The 18624-nt window shown below is 41.3% G+C and overlaps 1 protein-coding gene across 1 annotated transcript in view; it reads left to right on the plus strand.

Annotated features, from left to right (window-relative positions):
* LOC122542706 (cation channel sperm-associated protein subunit gamma-like) overlaps positions 1-18624 on the plus strand; it is a 216295-nt gene that overhangs the window by 191953 nt on the left and 5718 nt on the right. Inside the window, exons 21-22 of the mRNA XM_043680685.1 lie at positions 202-306; positions 3461-3553. Of these exons, the coding sequence (XP_043536620.1) occupies positions 202-306; positions 3461-3553 (198 nt within the window). The remainder of the gene's footprint in view (positions 1-201; positions 307-3460; positions 3554-18624) is intronic.

The following is an 18624-nucleotide window of genomic DNA, read 5'->3' on the forward strand; positions in this document are numbered from 1 at the left end:
GATGCAGGGGATTTGTCAGCCTTAGTCCTATTAGGTTTTCAAATGCATTTTTTAGCAATTATAATCATTTTAATAATTTCCATCTTCCCTTTTGCTATTTGATTTTTGGAAGTATTCTGCTGAAAACCTAGAAAACTGCTGTTATTATGCATGCTGAGAGTGGCAGATATCTAAATGGTAATAACTTACAATTTTTGACAGTTCTGAATATGCAGCAATCTGGGACATTGTAAATGCCAAATCAAGTGAAATAATGTCCACAGAAGATGGTTATCGTATTTTCAGTGGTGATAGCTTTGGAATTCAGTAAGTACTGATATCTAAACTGACTGTCTTCAGCTGATGTAGATCAATATTTTCCAATATTTTACAGATACGCCATTTTCTTCTTCCATAAGTAGTCAGTTTAAATAATCCTAGTCACGTTGAATGTATGGGTTACCATACTTGGCTGCGCAGCTATTTATGATGTAGAGTGATGCCAGTAGCATCGGTTCATCTCTCACAGGAGCTGAGGTTACCATGAAAAACTCTCTTCCTCAAGCTCTGGGGATGACACTAAGGTCAGTGAAGTGTGGATAGTGCTGAAGGATGTTGCAGGTTTCAGAGGGACATAGATAAACTGCAGAGCTGGGCTGAGAGGTGGCAAATGGAGTTTAATACGGAAAAGTCTGAGGTGATTCACTTTGGAAGGACCAACAGGAATAAAGTGTACTAGGCTAATGGTAAGATTCTTGGTAGTGTAGATGAGCAGAGGGGTCTCAGTGTCCCTGTACATAGATCCCTGAAAGTTGCTACCAAGGTTAATGAGCTGAAAATGTGTTGCTGGAAAAGCGCAGCAGGTCAGGCAGCATCCAAGGAGCAGGAGAATCGATGTTTCGGGCATGAACCCTTCTTCAGGAATGAGGAGAGTGTGCCAAGCAGGCTAAGATAAAAGGTAGGGAGGAGGGATTTGGGGGAGGGGCGTTGGAAATGCGATAGGTGGAAGGAGGTTAAGGTGAGGGTGATAGGCCAGAGTGGGGGTGGGGGCGGAGAGGTCAGGAAGAAGATTGCAGGTTAGGAAGGTGGTGCTGAGTTCGAGGGTTGGGATTGAGATAATGTGGGGGGAGGGGAAATGAGGAAACTGGCGAAATCTGAATTCATCCCTTGTGGTTGGAGGGTTCCTAGGCGGAAGATGAGGCGCTCTTCCTCCAGCCATCGTGTTGCTATGGTCTGGAGTGAAGGTGCCGGGAGTGGAGGTTGGGTTGGTAGGGGGTGTGGATCTGACGAGGGAGTCGCGGAGGGAGTGGTCTTTGTGATAATGGTTTCAGTTTTGGCTGACTCAGCATCATTAGTGGTACCAATGGGTTTTGCAGTTGAAATCTTCAAATCTTCTGGGTTTGGAAGGAGAAGAACAATCTGTTGAACAGTCAGGTCAGGTCAGGCTGCATATGAAGAATGTTATGGGCCAGGCCAGACTCTCTCAAGACATTTCAAGAAAGTAGCCTAGACCATAACTTTGCTAGTTGCTTTAAGCAAGTATAATGCAGATGTTCCAGGGGCAATGCAGCTGGCCCAACCACTTAACCTATCCAAGAACGCAACAGATTACCCTAGCGTAATGGTGCTGTTCCAAATACTTGCAACAATCCCGATAACCACCCCTTAGCACCAAAGGTAAAATCAAACACAGGGTCTTACAGGAGAGATGTGAGAGAGGGCGGATCAGCATGGACCTGCTTCTTTGGGTCCAGCAGCTTCACAATGACTGCTTGCGAAAACCAAAGCAAACCAGAGAAAATCTGAACTGGGAGAACTGGCCACTCCCCTTTTGTTGTACAATTTGAAGGCCTGTTGCCTGAGGCAAAATCTGTTAGGTGTAATCAAACTGGCCCTAAAACCCTTCAACTTAGACTTTGGAAGTCTGTGACTTTTATGACCTCTCTGAAAAAAAACCAAGGACGACATAACATTGTTAAAGGAGCAGTATTGTCACAAATATTATTCACCTATTAGCTGTTCATGTGCAGCTGCATATATGTCTGGACCTTTGCTTTGTTATACCAGACCAAAACACTTTCAAATATATCAAGGAGATAACTTAGACCCTAACTTTTATTTTACCATATATTCTCAAGTAATAGTCAATTTTTTTGACTATTTTTAAGATTAAATTTTTGGGGTTGACTATTACATGGATACTACTTTTGAGGGGCTTAAGTTCCTGCCCGTCAAAATTCATGACAAAAGCAGAAGCCCAACTGATTTCTAAACGGATAAAGAAAACAGAACAAATTATGGTAATTCTGAAGGCCTGGAGTGGAGCGCGATGACCAACTCACTGATTCATAAATGTTGGTCTGTTATCTGTGAAAAACTAGGGTCAACTTTTACATGAGATGTTTGGAAAGTTCCAGATTTTGTGGCCAAATATGGGAGGTCGACTTTTACATGAGATTGTCTATTACTGGCGTGTTTAAAGGCAAATGTAAGCTGCTGTTTTCTGGATTTTATTTGATTTGTTACACTGCTTGTCTTTAAGCAAAACACACTTTATTCTTACCATGCAGTTAAAATACAAAAGAAAGAAAAAAGAATTGATATAACTTTAATTCCCTTGGAAAAATTAACAAAGTAATTACTAAGCAGCAACTGTTCCAATATAGTAACATCCCATAAACACATCCTTGTCAAAGACAAAGTCAGTAAAACAGATTGGTCCATATGTGATTCTGGCAGTAGCGAGAGAACCCAAGCTTTTAGCTGTAGCTGAGACAGTTGTATGGCTACTTCCACAATCGATTTCAAAATCCCAACGATCCCTGAAAGCTAAGTTAAAACTCTGGTTCTATGGGAGTCTGACTCTACGGGATTCTGACTCTACCCATTTTTCTACTGTTCTAACTTTAAAAAAAACCAAGGCCCTGTTTACTTTATTGGCTTGGAAAAGACAGCTCAGTATAGCCAAAACCTCTCCAAAGAAAAGGACAAAATGCACCTCCTAAAGCCATAGTATCGTCACAGCTTTGATACATGGTAAGAGCTGATCAAACCTCTTGCCTCAACGGGAATTACTTAAGTGGATCACCGACTTCATAAGATGCATGTTTCTATTTCATGCATAATAGTATGAAACCATTTTGCTTACTTTAAGTGGCATTGCATGAAAGAAGACATGCTATGGTGGTCAAAAGCCCACAATAGTTGATAGAATCATTTTTCCAAGTCTTTGAATAGTCATTTTGAGAATTGTCTTGACGTTTTGCTTCAGCAGAGAGTGGATACGGTGGTAATTTCAACCCTTCTCCTTTCACTCCCCGACATAACAGTGAGCAGGTATGAGGAAGCTCAGCTGATAATACAAGAATGGGCGGCAGGAACTTGAAGTAGTAGATTTAAGGCAAGGGAGCAAACATTAGGAAGATATATCTGATGTAAATATTTTAATGCATTAATGAAGTTTTTTGCTATTTATCTTGAGATGGATTTGCCAGAAGAACTCTCCTTGCAGTGATATACCGGCAGATGGGCTAAAAGGTCCAGAATATTTTTTGGTTATTGAGGTGTCTAATAGGTAAGAACATAAGACCTCTCTTAAAAAAAAATTACTCAGATTTCATCTAATTGTCGTTTTTAACATAGATCTTAAATACTCCTGTTATAGGGTTGAAATATTTCATAACGAACCAGCAAGCAATACTGCTCAATTTTCTTTTTCATTGACTTTTATGGAACACAATTCTACCATGTGGAAGGAAACATTAATTCTGTTTTCTTTCCACAGATGCTGCCAGCAATTTCTGTTTTTGTTTCAGATCCCCAGCATCCACAGTTATTTGTTTTATCCCATTTGTTTCCCTGATTCACATTATTTAAGTCACTGGTCTCTTGAATATATTAGCTGCACATCCAAAGACAATAATAATTTTCCCATGTTTGATGATTAGAACCACACAGTTTTGAAAATGTTGCTTTGATTCCTGCACTATATTACAGAACATAACTTATTTTGGTATGTGATATATTCTATATTGTGTAGTCACTTTCCCCTATATTTCAGCAGAACTTTGTCTTTTTGATACAATTGTGGATTAATCTCTGTGCCAATGTACCAAACATAAAGTGTTCCTATAATATGTACCCTTGCTCTTGCAATATTTTAAGCTATCTATAGAGAGCCAGTGGCCATTGCCTGATTATCTAAGAAATCCAGATTCAAATCCATTCCAATTTTATTTTGTCACAAATTTGTTAATTTTACTGACAGCATTTACAAGTAAATACATGTATTTCTTAAATATTCTCAAGCATGTGAATTTAACAGAGTCAATTCTAAGGACTCTCACATGTAATCTCTTCCTACAAATTTAGCCCCTAAAATCAATGGTGGTGACAAAGATCTGAATTTCCATGGAGTCAGAGGGATTTAGGAATTTATGAAAAATGTGCCACTGCCTGCAATTTCTGACCCTATTCCTGAAGCCTGCAACTTTTAATCACATGCGCTATGGACGTGGGTAGCAACCATGCACTCTGCACTCTAGATCTGTGGGCATCAGTGCAGGAGTATTAATCACCTAGCCACCTGTAATTTTTGTGGAGTTGGGCTAGATTCTGGTTGACACATGTTTTATGTGTAAACCATAGTCTGGATATGTGAACATGTGAAAGGCGAGTTCAAATGGTCTTACCTATGACCTCTTATTCCAGTTCAGTGCCAACTCATGCCCCTCACCTGCCCCTGTGTTCCTTATTGCCTCCAATGCAACATGATGCCCATTCATGCCCCTTACTCCCCTATTGGCTCATTATTGCCTCTATGCCAACGCAATGCTGACTCATGCACCTCTTCTGGATTAGTGGTGCTGGAAGAGCACAGCAGTTCAGGCAGCATCCGAGGAGCAGTAAGATCGACGTTTCGGGCAAAAGCCCTTCATCAGGAATACTCCTGATGAAGGGCTTTTTCCCAAAACGTCGATTTTACTGCTCCTTGGATGCTGCCTGAACTGCTGTGCTCTTCCAGCACCACAAATCCAGAATCTGGTTTCCAGCATCTGCAGCCATTGTTTTTACCTCATGCACCTCTTCACCCACCACATGGCTCCACCCTTACAACTCCAATTTCTTCTCAGTGTCAACTCATAACTGCGTCCATCCACACTAAGTCCTTTGTTCAATGTCCCATCTCTGCCAATTCTCCCAGTATGTACTGTGTACAAACCAATGAACCCCACAGTAACAATAATATTGAACTGCTTAAAAATGCATTTTTAATACAGCTATTGTGATGGCAATTCAGTAAAAGTGCTGATTAAACTGACCATTAAATTATCAATATGAGATATGTTAAGCACTTGACACTTGTAATTTTGAACAAATATACATTGAGCCATTGATGAAAAACATCATGGAAGAAATAGCTTATTAAAATCTCATAGTTCATTGCACATGAATAAATAAAGATCCCACAGAATAAATCCTTTTTATGGGTGTCTGGAGTTTGTGAACATGTGCTCTGTCTGCAAGAAGCAGAACAAATCCAATCTGTGATTGTAACGAGGTCAGCCAGTTAGATTTCATCGAATATGAGTTCCCTGATTGGGACTGTTTACCTGGTCCAATTAGGGAGCCCTGTTTGACATATAAAAATGGTGAGTGTCAGCAATCCTGACACTCTGGCACCTGACTCTGAATGAGGCAGTACTTAAATCAAGGACCGTTCATGTTTAAATAAAGGGTGACTTGGTGACAGAATACCAGCCTCTGTGGAGTTATTTCAGTGGCAATGGGAGTAAAGCATAATTTTGAAGAGACTCGCTCACAACAATCATCTTTGAGTTGGGATAAGCATTTGTTAGATCATGCCTTTGTTTGGGAAACTTGACTCATTACACCGTACCATCGAGGATTGGGCCCGGTGTGTGGAAAGAATGCAGTATTTCTTCAATGATATTGTGGCAGATAAAAAACAAGTAATTCTCCAGACAGCCTGTGGAGCTGCAGCTTTTTTGGTAATTAGGAATCTGTGTTTCCCTGAAGCATCAAATACTAAAACCTTTCAGGATTTGACCATCATAATAACGGAGTATTACAACCCCAAGCCTCGTGTAATTCTGAGATGCTATCGCTTTTACTCAGTAATTTGAGAACCAGCAGAATCCATATCAGGATTTTTGACTAAGTTAAGAGAATTGGCAAAAGCCAGTGACTTTCGTTTAACCCTTAATGAAATACTTAGAGACATCTGGTTTGTGGGATTAATGATTTAACTATGCAAATTTGCCAACAAACTGAAGCCCAATTGGACTTCAAACAATTGCCACAACTAGCTTTATTAATGGAAAATGCGACAAGTGAAGCACTTGAGTTGCCGGGTATTCCGATGGAAGTGGAGACCTTTGCCTGTCCAACTGAGCTTGGGGAACACCACTTGTTTGCAGGAAATTGCAATAGCATCACTCAGGACATATCCTGAACAAAGTGATCTAGTTTGGCCACAGCAAAACCCCAAAACAAAGCCAAATTTCATCCAAATGATTAAAATTCCCTTCAAGATCCTGGCTAACAAGTTATTATAGTTTTTGCCATTATGCAGACTCAAGGCAGCTAAAAGGTCCTACGAGGCTTAAATTGAGTAAGATAATTCATAGGCTAGTATTCAGGAGAGTTCATACCCTGGAAAGTCCACCCACATCTGGTTTGGAACAGTTATATTGCTTAGCAACATTACAATCAGAACCAGTCAAGATAAATATCTGGTTAAATGGTCATCTGGTTCGAATTAGGCTGATACCTGCATGGCTGTATCAGAGATCTCAGAATCAGATTTTAACAAAATTCACTCTGGACTCCAGCCTTTAAATTTGTGCAAGACCTCAGCTAAGCTGAGAACCTGTACGGAAACCTTTACAAATTAAGGGTACAACTTCAGTTCCAGTCTCCAGCTACCAGTGATTGTAGTAAATGGCTTGGGTCCAAAGTTGATGGGACAAAATTGGTTGTAAGAGATTCAGCTAGATTGTCTCAACATTTTTCAATTAGAAAATGGCTGTCCGAAAGAAGTCCTAATTAAATACCCAAATGTCTTCCAAAAAGATCTACGGACTATCAGAGGAAACAAGGCTACCTTGTATGTTGACCAGAAAGCAATTTTGCGATTCTGCAAGGCATGCCCTGTGCCATCTGCCTTACATACAAAAGTAGAGGCAGATATCAGAAGGCTGGAGAGTGAAGGAATCACCAAACCATCCATTTTGTAGAATGGGCAGTAAAATCTTATTGATTTTGAAGCCTGACAAATTGGTTTGACTTTGTGGGGATTTTAAACAAATAGTAGACTGCTTTTTGCAGCTGGATAAATACCCAATCCCCACAATCGAGGATTTATATACAAATTTGGCATAGAGGGGCTGTTCTTCATGAACCTGGCCACACTTATTTGCAATTGCATTTTGACCAGGATTCCCATAATGGGGTACTGTTTCTTTTCTCAGCAGATGATAGAGAATATTTTGGAAAGATGATGTCCTAATAACATGGAAGCTTAATAAAGAACACTTAGAAAACTTAGATGTGGTCCCAAGGTATCTTTCCAAGGCAGATGTACACCCAAGAAGGGGAAAATGTTTGTTCCAAGCTCCCCAAGTGACTTAATTGGGCTACAAATTTGAGAAATCTGGGTAACAACCATTGGAAGATAAAGTAAGGATGATCAAAGGTGCCCCGGTTCCCGTGTCTGTCTAGGAGTGTTATGGACTAGACTCATCCCCCTTCAGATATGTGAAGGCAATAAGATGGACCCTAACTTTTATCCTATATAAAGTTAAATATAAGGTGATATGTTCCAGGTGAATCATTCCTGATGAAATACTCTGGCCCGAACCATCGATTTTGCTGCTCCTCGGATGCTGCCTGACCTGTTGTGCTTTTCCAGCAACACACTCTCAACTTTAAGCAGAACACACTTTATTCTTACCATACAGTTAAATTACAAACAAAAACGTTGTGCTGTAACAGAAAGAGAGGGATGCAGTAGCTTTCATAATCAGCTTAAAAACCCTAACAACTATTGAAAGAAGATTAGGTTGTCATATTTGAAGTCAAGAGGTTTCACCAATTCCTTTACGGAAGAAAGTTTGTGATAATCACGAACCACAATTGTTTAAAGAGAGCAAGACAGTGCCACCTATGACTGGGCCACATCCAGTGGTGGGCTTTAATAGTAAGAGCTTATAATTATAAGATAGAACATGGTCCAGGAGGCTAAGTAGCGAATGCGGATGCATTGAGCTGCCTCCCACTAACAGATACACCACCAGTGGTACCCCCATTGGAACAGTAAGAAATGATATTAAATTTTCTGAACATGTTCCCAGTCACAGCTGACAGTATTAGACTTTGGGGCAGAAAGATCTGATGATACAATAATGATTGGGGAAACCAAAGCACCGTCACAACTAGAATTGAAACCTTTTTAGACCTGGAAAGATCAGTTCATGGAAGAGGACAGCATATTGTTATGGAGCGCAAGAGTGATTGTCCTGAGCAACTATTGCTCCCAAATACTGTCTGAACTCCACCAGGGTCATCCAGGTATCTCCAAAATGAAGATGTTGGAGAGAGTTTATATCTGGTGGCCAGGCTTGGATGTAGACACAACCGTGTTGGTGGAGCAATATCCAAATTGTCAACAAGGATAAAAATTACTGCCAGCTTTCCCGCACATCAGTCTGAATGTCCAAGTAAACCTTGGACTCAGTTGCGCATCGACTATGCAAATCCTTTCATGAGTTCATTGTTCTTAGTCATTATTGATGCCAACTCAAAGTGGTTGGAAGTGCATAAGGTCCATCCATCAAACACGGGGACAATGATAGAAAATCTGTGCGCATCTTTTCCAAATGCAGAATCCCAGAAATGTTGGTCACAGATAATGGGCTATCATTTACCAGCAGGGAATTTGGTTATTTCTGAAAGTTGAATGGGATTTGACATATAAGAACAGCTCCATACCACCCATCATCCAATGGCCTAGCAGAAAGAACAGTCCAATCTTTGAAGGCTGGCTTGAAGAATCAAAAACTCACTCTGCCTCATAATCTGTTAAGGTATGAGTGGCAGAGAACTCCCAAATTCCACTATTTAAAGAAAAAATATCAATTTATTTCTTAACTCTAAAAATGAACATTAAGCAACAACTATTTATAGCCTCTTTTCTCTTAAATGTTTGTTGTCTACCTCGCACTCTGTAACAATATTCTGTTCTAATAAAAACCCATATTAAAATTACATCAACTTAATTTCAAAACCTCACCATGGCTGTCATCTCCAATGTCTGTCTTCATCTGACTGTAGATTTCCTTGGGTCATCTTCGGTCTTTTGCTGCAAAGATATTTCATATGATAAAGACACCTTTGATAGAGAGTGTGTTGTTGGCAGTTACTCTGGTGATGGCAGTTGTTCTCTCTGTCTAACTGTCAAAATGTCTGCTTCTTTATACCTGAAAATGTGTTGCTGGAAAAGCGCAGCAGGTCAACAGCATCCAAGGAGCAGGAGAATCGACGTTTCGGGCATGAGCCCTTCTTCAGGAGTCCTGAAGAAGGTACAATACACTCCTTCAACTTCATAACCACCTCCCACCTTAAGAAAAATGAACCATCACAATGAAGAAATAAAGAGGCTTCATTTTTCCCCTAATTCTTAACCCCATGACAATGAAATACATAGGACATTTATCTAAGTTGATATTAATTTCTGCGCATACACACACATATAGGTATCTGTTCAATCTTATCTATACTTTAACCATTAAATCTGCAATAACTCATCTGCTATCACATTCTTACGACCAGCAACATGTACAGTTTGTAAATTAAAAGTCAGGAACATAAAACTCCAACAAAATAGTCTTTAAATACAGTTTGTTTTCCTATCCTGCATCTTTACCAGAGAGTTTACGTGTCTCAACTTTTTCTCAATTTGATAGGGACCACTAAACCTGCTTTTGAAGGTATCTCCTACCTCTAGTAACAAGACTGTAAGAGGATTGTGATCCGTGAACACAACTGTCTCTAACAGATTGTTTGTCACATAAACATTAAAATGTTGTAAGGCCAGTACCAAACTCAATAATTCCTTTTTGATTTTACACTATTTTCTCTGGTGGGTATTGAGTTTCTTTGAAAAGTAACCAATTGGCCATTCAATTCCATCATCATCTTCCTGTAGCGGTACAGCTCCAACTCCTTTTTCACTATTGTAACTTTGAAGGGTTTCAAAAAATTTGGTGTCGCTCAAAGTGGTGCAGTGGGTAATACTGCTTTTAAATTGTCAAATGCCTCCTGGCATTGTTCAGTCCACCAAAGTTTTGTGTTCTTCTTCAGTAAATCTGTTAGCGATGCCATTACACTGCTAACGTTTGAAACAAACTTCCGGTAGAATCCACTTCGTCCCAAAAATCAAAGCACCTCTTTCTTCGAGGTTGGTTGTGGAAATTCCTCAATGGCCTTTGTCTTTGCATTCCTTGGGGTCGACCTTCCATGACCTATGTTATGTCCCAAGAATGTCACCTCTGCCTTCGCGAATTCTGTTTTCTTTAAGTTTATTAGCAGTTTTTGCTTCTATTAATCGTTCAAAGATCTCTGCCAACTGTACCATGTGATCTTTCCATGACTTACTAAAGATCACTACATCATCCAGATAAACTGCACAGTTTGTTAACCCAGCCACAACTCTGTTCATGAGTCTTTGGAATGTGGCTGGTGTGTTCTTCATTCCAAAAGGCATCACTTTGAATTGATATAGCCCATTTGGGTTTACAAGTTTAGAAACTTCTTTTGCATTGTCTGATAAAGGTACCTGCGAATAACCATTTGTGATGTAACTGGGTTGTGCAACTTTCTCCATACAGTCCTGCAATCTTGGTTTTGGATATGAGTCCGATTTTGTGATGGCTTTGACCTTCCGATAATCCACACAAAATCGTCGAGTCCTGTCAAGTCTGGGAACTAACACGATCGGCGAACTCTGTCGCTCTGACTCGGTTAGATGATATCTTCGTTGAGCATCGCATCCACTTACTTCTGGATCTGTGCGGCTTTGAACATTTTAAGCCTGTAAAGGGTGTTGTTTTATTGGAATTGCATTCCCTACATCTACCTGCTGCACGATAATATTAGTCCTCCCCATCTTATTCCTGTAGAGGTCCTCATCCTGCTGCAACACACCTTTCAACTGCATTCTTTGCTCCTGAGACAGGTAGTTCACTAACCTATCCTACTCCTCAAGGACTTACTCATTGTTTAACATATTTTGAGGCACTTCAAACTCCACGACATCTGGATTTGATTCCTCACTCTGTGGGACAGTAACTAAAACCAGTTTCTCTAGTTTCTTCTCTCTATTATAATAAGGTTTCAACATACTTACATGACATACCCAATACAGTTTGTTTTCCTATCCTGCATCTTTACCAGAGAGTTTACGTGACTCAACTTTTTCTCAATTTGATAGGGACCACTAAACCTGCTTTTGAAGGTATCTCCTACCACTAGTAACAGTACTAATATATCAACCCTCTTTGGAAAGTGTCCAAATTTTAGAGTTTTTACCTGCTATCTGCATCATTCTATACTGTGTCCTCTTCAGGTGCTGTTTAACTAACTCATCTACCTGCTTTAATCTCTCCCTCACCTCTGATACATAATCCAAGTGTGAGATCTCTGACTTCGACCTTGTCAATTTCTCTTTAATTAATTTCAAAGGCCCTCTCATTTCATGTCTGAATATTAGCTAAAAGGGAATAAACTGAGTAAATTCATTTGGGGCATCTCTAATGACAAACTATACGATTGGGATACCTTTATCTCAATCATTCCGGTAATCCTGACAGTATGCTCTCAGCCATCTTTCTAAAGCTCCCTGGGATTCAGGATGATACACACTTGACTTAAAGTACTGTATGCCTAAAGCTATCCATGATGTCCTTAAATTACCTAGCAATAAAATTAGACCCTTGGTCTGATTGAATCTCTCTGGGTAGCCCATACTGCATGAAGAAAGCTACGAACTCCTCTACCACTCTTTTTGCCTTAATACTCTGTAATGGAATTGCCTCTGGAAATCTGGTAGACACATCCATTATGGTTAGCAAATATTGGTTCCCACTTTTAATTTCAGAGAGGGGACCTACATAGTTAATTCATAACTCACATGAAACTCTTCAAATGCGGGAATTGGCAATAAAGGTGCATTTATTACTACCTATGGCTTACCCACCATTTGGCATGTATGACGTGTATAACACAAGTTAATTACATCCTTGTGCATTCAATGGCAATAGAATGTACCTTAGCCGAGTTGTCCTCACACCTAGGTGACCTCCTATGGGTAATTCATGTGCTACCTGTAACTCTTTGTGTCTGCATGCAACTGGCAACACAATCTGGTGCACTTCTGCGCAAATTCTCCTCTGCACTAACCTGCCATAGTCTCCATTTTTGTCTTGGATTCTGTGTTTAAGATAATGCCCCTCAGGAATATTCTCTGACTCCTTTGCTGAGTATGCATCAACATATATATGTTCTTTTGTCTCATCTTTCTGTTGTAAGTCCATTAACCTTTCAGGACTAAACACCTCTTTTTGACCCTCTGCCTGTTCAGGTTTTTTCGGCACCATTACATCAAACAGGGTGCCTGCTAACTGAATCTCAACTCCTTCATCTTTCTCTTTAGTTTTTGCTTTGTGCTGTGACTTATGACAGTGGGATCTTGTTACTACACAGTCTAGAAAAATTCCAGGTATTTTTCTTTGAATTCCTTCGTTCCCCTGTTCCCTGGTTTTTCTTTGGCTTCTTCACAACAAAGGGTATCACTCCCACCTTGGATTCTGCTAAATCATTCCCAGGAACAAACTGTATTCCTGGAACTGACACTCTATCAATCATCCCCATTATTACTTCCCCAGTCTTGAGTTGAAACTCCACCCTGATCTTACATAGGAGAACGCTAAATTTATGTCCATCTATCCCACAAATTACCACTCTCTAAGGTAACAGATAGCGTGCAAATACGTTCATCTCTTACTATTAGAGACTGATTAGATCCTCCATCTGTCAAAATGATAACTTCTTTCCCTCCTCCCCCTGTTCTTTCTGAGTAAACTTTACCCACAGAGGCAAATTCTTAATAAGATCAGGCACTAACTCCATACCCAACCCCTGCCGAGGCTGTGCACTCTCCTGCAGCTCCTTGACTTTTCTTGGGATTTTATTTACTACTTTCACTAATGCCACTGACTTTGCCTCTTTTACCACATCTTTTCCCAAAGTGCTTTTCTTTAATGACTAGCACTGTGACTTTACATATACCACTTTATCACAATGGAAACCCCTGAGGCCTTTCACATCCTTTCCACCTTCTTGGACATTTTTTAAAACTGTGGTAAAGAATTACCAGTGTTCTCTACTCTTTGTTTTGTAGTGTTGGATCTCCCCTTCTAAAAATTTCTAATCCTCACAGGATGAAATTCTTTCCGGAAGCTAAACTTTGCCTTATGCACCAGTGCATATTCAACTGCCATCTCTGGTGCGCATCTCACTTCTTGAACTTTCTGTGAATCCACATGATTTCTTATCATCTCTGAAAGTGAATTTTTAAACTCCTCCAGCAGAATAATCTCTCTTAGAGCCTCATAGGCCTTAACTATTTTTAAGGCCCACACCCATCTATCAAAATTACTATGTTTAATTCTTTTGAACTCTAAGTAAGTCTGACCTGGTTGCTTCTTTATGTTTCTGAATGCTGTCAATACGTTTCTGCTACCAATTCATAAGCACTCAAAATAGCCTGTTTGACAACTGCATAATGTCTTACCCCTCATCTGACAGCGCTGTAAATACCTCACTAGCTCTGCCTACCAGCTTAGTCTGAACTAGCATTACCCACAAGTTCTCTGACCAGTCCATCTGCCTAACCAATTTTTCAAATGAAATAAAGAAGGCTTCAACATCTTTCTCATCAAAATGTGGCAATGTTTTAACATATTTGTACATATCACAACCTCCTCTCTTCATCTCCATCCTGTTAACTTGACTTTCCTGACTAATTCACAAACTTCTGAAGTTCAAATTCTCTCTCCCTTTCTTTTTCTTCTCTTTGTCTTTCTTTCTTTTGACTCTCTCTTTCTTCTCTCTTTGCTCAGCTAAGAACCTTCTCTCTCTTTCATTTTCCTCCAACATGACTCTTCTTTCCTTTTCTTTATCTTCTAACTCCATTTTCTTCAATTGTAATTTAGGTTTTTCTAACTCTACTGCACTTGTTTATTTCTCTGACACACCTAAGTGCTGGACTAACTCCTTTTGTCCTTGGTTAGACTCAATTCCTTTTGTCCTTGGTTAGACTCAATTCTAACCTCCTTGCTAATTTTAAAAGTATGGCCTTGTTCTGTCTTTCTGAACTTTCTTGGCAAACTTGAGAATCATTTTCAAACCCCAGAACCTCTTTAGCAATCTTAAGAGCCATTTCTCTTGCTTATAATTTAACCAACTATAAGTAACCAAAATTAAACAAATTGTCTCCCCTACATTTTATTTGAAGATCTAGGACACTAATTGGCAAGTGTTTAAATGTGTTGGGCTCTTTTGTACACCAAATCTGTTCAAATCTGTCCAAATCTCAGACCGGATCCGTCTAAACCTGTCCAAATCACAGATCCAAGCCTCCAAATTGTTCCAACATGGCAGTGAACCCTTATGCTAATTCAACAAAACACCCAGAAAAGCTCACCTCGCCTCATAATCTGTAAAAGGGTGAGTGGCGGAGATCTGCCAAATTCCACTATTTAAAGAAAAAAAATATCAATTTATTCTTTAACTCTAAAAATGAACATTAAACAAAACTATTTACAACTATAAGCCTCTTTTCTCTTAAATGTTTGTTATCTACCTCCCACTCAATAACAATATACTGTTCTGATAAAAATCCATATTAAAATTACATCAACTTAATTTCAAAACCACACAGTGGCTGTTGTCTCCGATGTCTGTCTTCCACTGGCTGTAGATCTTCTTGTTGATTGTCTTTGGTCTTTTGCTGCAAAGATATTTCATATGATAAAGGTGCCTTTGAGAGTGTATTGATGGCAGTTGGTCTTTCTGTTTAACTGTCAAAATCTCTGCTTCTTTACACCCCCATCATTGGATCGTTTCATTGGTTCAATGTTGGCAATTCCTGGGGCATAGTTTAAACTGATTGGTTCAATTCGAATGGTTGTCAAAACAGCAGCCAATACTCAGATATTTGTTTCATAGCCAAATGTTACATATTTTCAATATTCTATATACTCTGAGACTGCTAGACAGTCACATGACAGGTACCTACATGCTCTCCATGCAAAACAGCTTTCTCTCTTAAAGGTACTGTACACTCCTTCAACTTCATAACAAATAGCATTTGCCACCCTCCAATCATCTGGCACTACTCTAGTGGACAGTGAGGATGCAAAGATCATCGCCAAAGGTGCAGCAATCTCTTCCCTCGCTTCCTGTAGTAACCTAGGGTATATCCCGTCTGGCACAAGTTCCCTTCACAATCCCTATCAGCCCTACCCTCACTCTGACCATCCTCTTGTTCCTTACATAAGTGTAGAACACCTTAGGGTTTTCCTTAATCATACCCAGTAAAGCTTTTTCATGCCACCTTACCCAAGTACTTTCTTCAGTTCTTTCCTGGCTACTTTGTAACCCTTTAACCTTGTCTGATCCTTGCCTCCTCAACCTTAAGCAAGCTTCCTTCTTCCTTTTGACTAGATGTTCCACATCCCTTGTCACCCAAGGTTGTTTCAACCTATCAACCCTTCCTTGTCTCAGTGTGCCAAACCTGTCTAGCACTATCAGCAGGTGTTTCTGAAACAACCTCCACATTTCTGTTGTGCATTTCCCTGAGAACATCTGTTCCCAATTTAAGCTCCCCAGTTCCAGCCAAATAGCATTTTAATTCCCCCTCCTCCAATTAAATACTTGCCCATACCATCTGTTCCTATCCTTCTTCATGAGTATAATAAAGGTCATGGAGTTGTGGTCACTGCCACCGAAATGCTTTCCCACTGAGAGATCTGACACTTGGCTGGTTTGTTGCCAAGCGCCAAATCCAATATGGCATCCCCTCCAGTTGGCCTATCTACATAATGTGTCAGGAACCCTTCCTGGACACACCTGACAAAATCTACTCCATCCAAACTATTTGAACTAAGTAGGTTCCAATCAATGTTAGGGAAGTTAAAGTCACCCATGACAACAACCCTATTACTTCTGCACCTTTCCAAAATCTCCCTCACAATCTGCTCCTCCGTGTCTCTGTTGCTATTGGGGGGCCTGTAGAAAACTCCCAATAAAGTGACTGCTCCTTTCCTATTTCTGACTTCCAACCATACTGATCCTGTGAACAAACCCTCCTAGACTCTCTCACTTTCTGCAGCTGTGATACTATCCCTGATTAGCAAACCCACTCCTCCACCTCTTTTACCTCCTCCCTCTGTTCCTTTTGAAACATATAAACCCTGGAATATCCAAGTCTTCATAATAGCCACAACATCATAGTTCCAAGTACTGATCCATGCTCTGAGTTTGTTACCCTTATTCCTGATACTTATTACATTAAAATAGACACACTTCAATCCATCTAACTGATTGTACTTTTGCCCTTTCAAGTGCCTAGTTCTCTTCACAGACTCTCTGCATGCGGTATCTGTCTGTTCACTACTTACTCCATCATCTGATCCATAGCTCCTGTTCCCGCCCCCCCTGCCAATCTAGTTTAAACGCTCCCGAAGAGCCCCACCAAACCGCCTGCCCAGGATATTGGAGCCCCTTCAGTTCAGGTGCAACCCATCCTTCTTGTACAGATCTCACCTTCCCCAAAAGATATCCCAATGATCCACATATCTGAAGCTCTCCCTCCTACACCAGCCCTGCAGCCATGTGTTCATCTGCGCTCGTTCTGTATTCCTAGTCTCACTAGCACATGGCACCAGTAGCAACCCTGAGATTACTATTCTGCTCGTCCTGCCTTCTAGCTTCCAATCTAACTCCCTATATTCTTTTTTCAGGTCCTCATCCCTTTCCCTACCTATGTCACTGGTACCAATGTGTACCACAACTTCAAGCTGCTCTCCCTCCCCCTTGTAGACTCGATCTGAGACATCCTTGACCCTGGTACCCAGGAGCAACACACCATCTGGGAGTCTCGCTCGCAATCACAGAATCTCCTGTCTGTTCCTCTCACAATTGAATCTCCTCTGACTATTTCTCCTATCCTCCCACCTTCCCTTCTGAGCCGGAGAGCCAGGCTTAGTGCCAGAAACCTGGCCGTAGTGGATTTCCCCTGATAGGTCGTACCCCTCAACATTATCCAAAACAGTATACTTATTATTGAGGGGAATGGCCACAGGGGGTCCCTGCTCATTCTGCTTATTCCCTTTCCCTCTCCTAACGGTCACCCAGCTATCTTTATCCTGTAACTTAGGTGTGACTACCTCCCTTTAACTCCTCTAAATGACCCTTTCAGCTTCCCAAATGATCTAAAGTTCATCCAGCTCCAGCTCCAGCTCCAGTTCCAGTTCCCTAACGCGGTCTGTGAGGAGCTGGAGTTGGGTGCACTTATCGCAGGTGAAGTCAGCAGGGACACGAGTGGTGACCCTTATATCCCACATCCTGCCAAAGGAGCATGCAACTGCCAGGAGGGGTGTAGTGATAGTAATGAGGTCAGCCAGCTGGACCTCATAGAGTTCCCTAATTGGCGCTCCAAATCTGGTCCAATCAGACAGCCTTTGAGGACATGTAAACAGGGTGAATAGGGCAGCGGTAGACGTCTAGTACGTGGCCACCGCCATCCGACGCCTTAAAACGGCGGTGCTCGGACCCGACGTAGTGCACCAGTTGGAGGACGCTCAGGTGTGCGGCGGGATCCCGTCCGTGCTCACCCCAGCCCGGACGGAATTTCACATTGGCCCCAAGGTCCCGTACTTCCCGCGGGAGCCTGTGCCCCACAACCTGAGCCGCCTCCGAAATTTTAACTTTGTTTCGTTTAGGGAGGTGAACAGGAGAGCCCTGTACAGACTGCTGCTGCACACCGTCCACCTCTTCTCCCTCACCCACCGTCCGGACACGCCTTGGCGTGCCCACTTGCCACCGGGCGGTGGGGATCCCCAGTGGAGGGCTCTCTACGCGGGAGTCCTCCCCCTTTCCCTCGGGGATCTGGGGTGGAGGGTGCTGCACGCAGCAGTCCCCTGCAACCGCAGATTGCGGTGGTTCACGGACTCCCAGCCCAACTGCTTGTTCTGTGGCGCTGTGGAGCCCGTGGCTCCCCTTCACTGTTTTGATCACACAGCACTGTCCCTTGATGTGAAGGGCAGTGCTTGTCACTGGCCACCCGGGTGTTTTCCTATCTTCCTGGTGGTGGAAATTGAATAAAGATTCGTGCACTTTGTGTCTCTCACTGTGTCTTCCACCTGCACACACACACACCTTGGGTGCTGGGGATAAAATAAGCACTACCGCATTTAGGTGGTAGTGTGGGGGTTAAATTAAAAAAAATGAAAGTTTTTAAAAAAAAAAATAATATCAGGAATGGAGAGGAAAAAAAAGAAG

This window comes from Chiloscyllium plagiosum, chromosome 41, assembly GCF_004010195.1.
Source record: "Chiloscyllium plagiosum isolate BGI_BamShark_2017 chromosome 41, ASM401019v2, whole genome shotgun sequence".
Classification (NCBI taxonomy): domain Eukaryota; kingdom Metazoa; phylum Chordata; class Chondrichthyes; order Orectolobiformes; family Hemiscylliidae; genus Chiloscyllium; species Chiloscyllium plagiosum.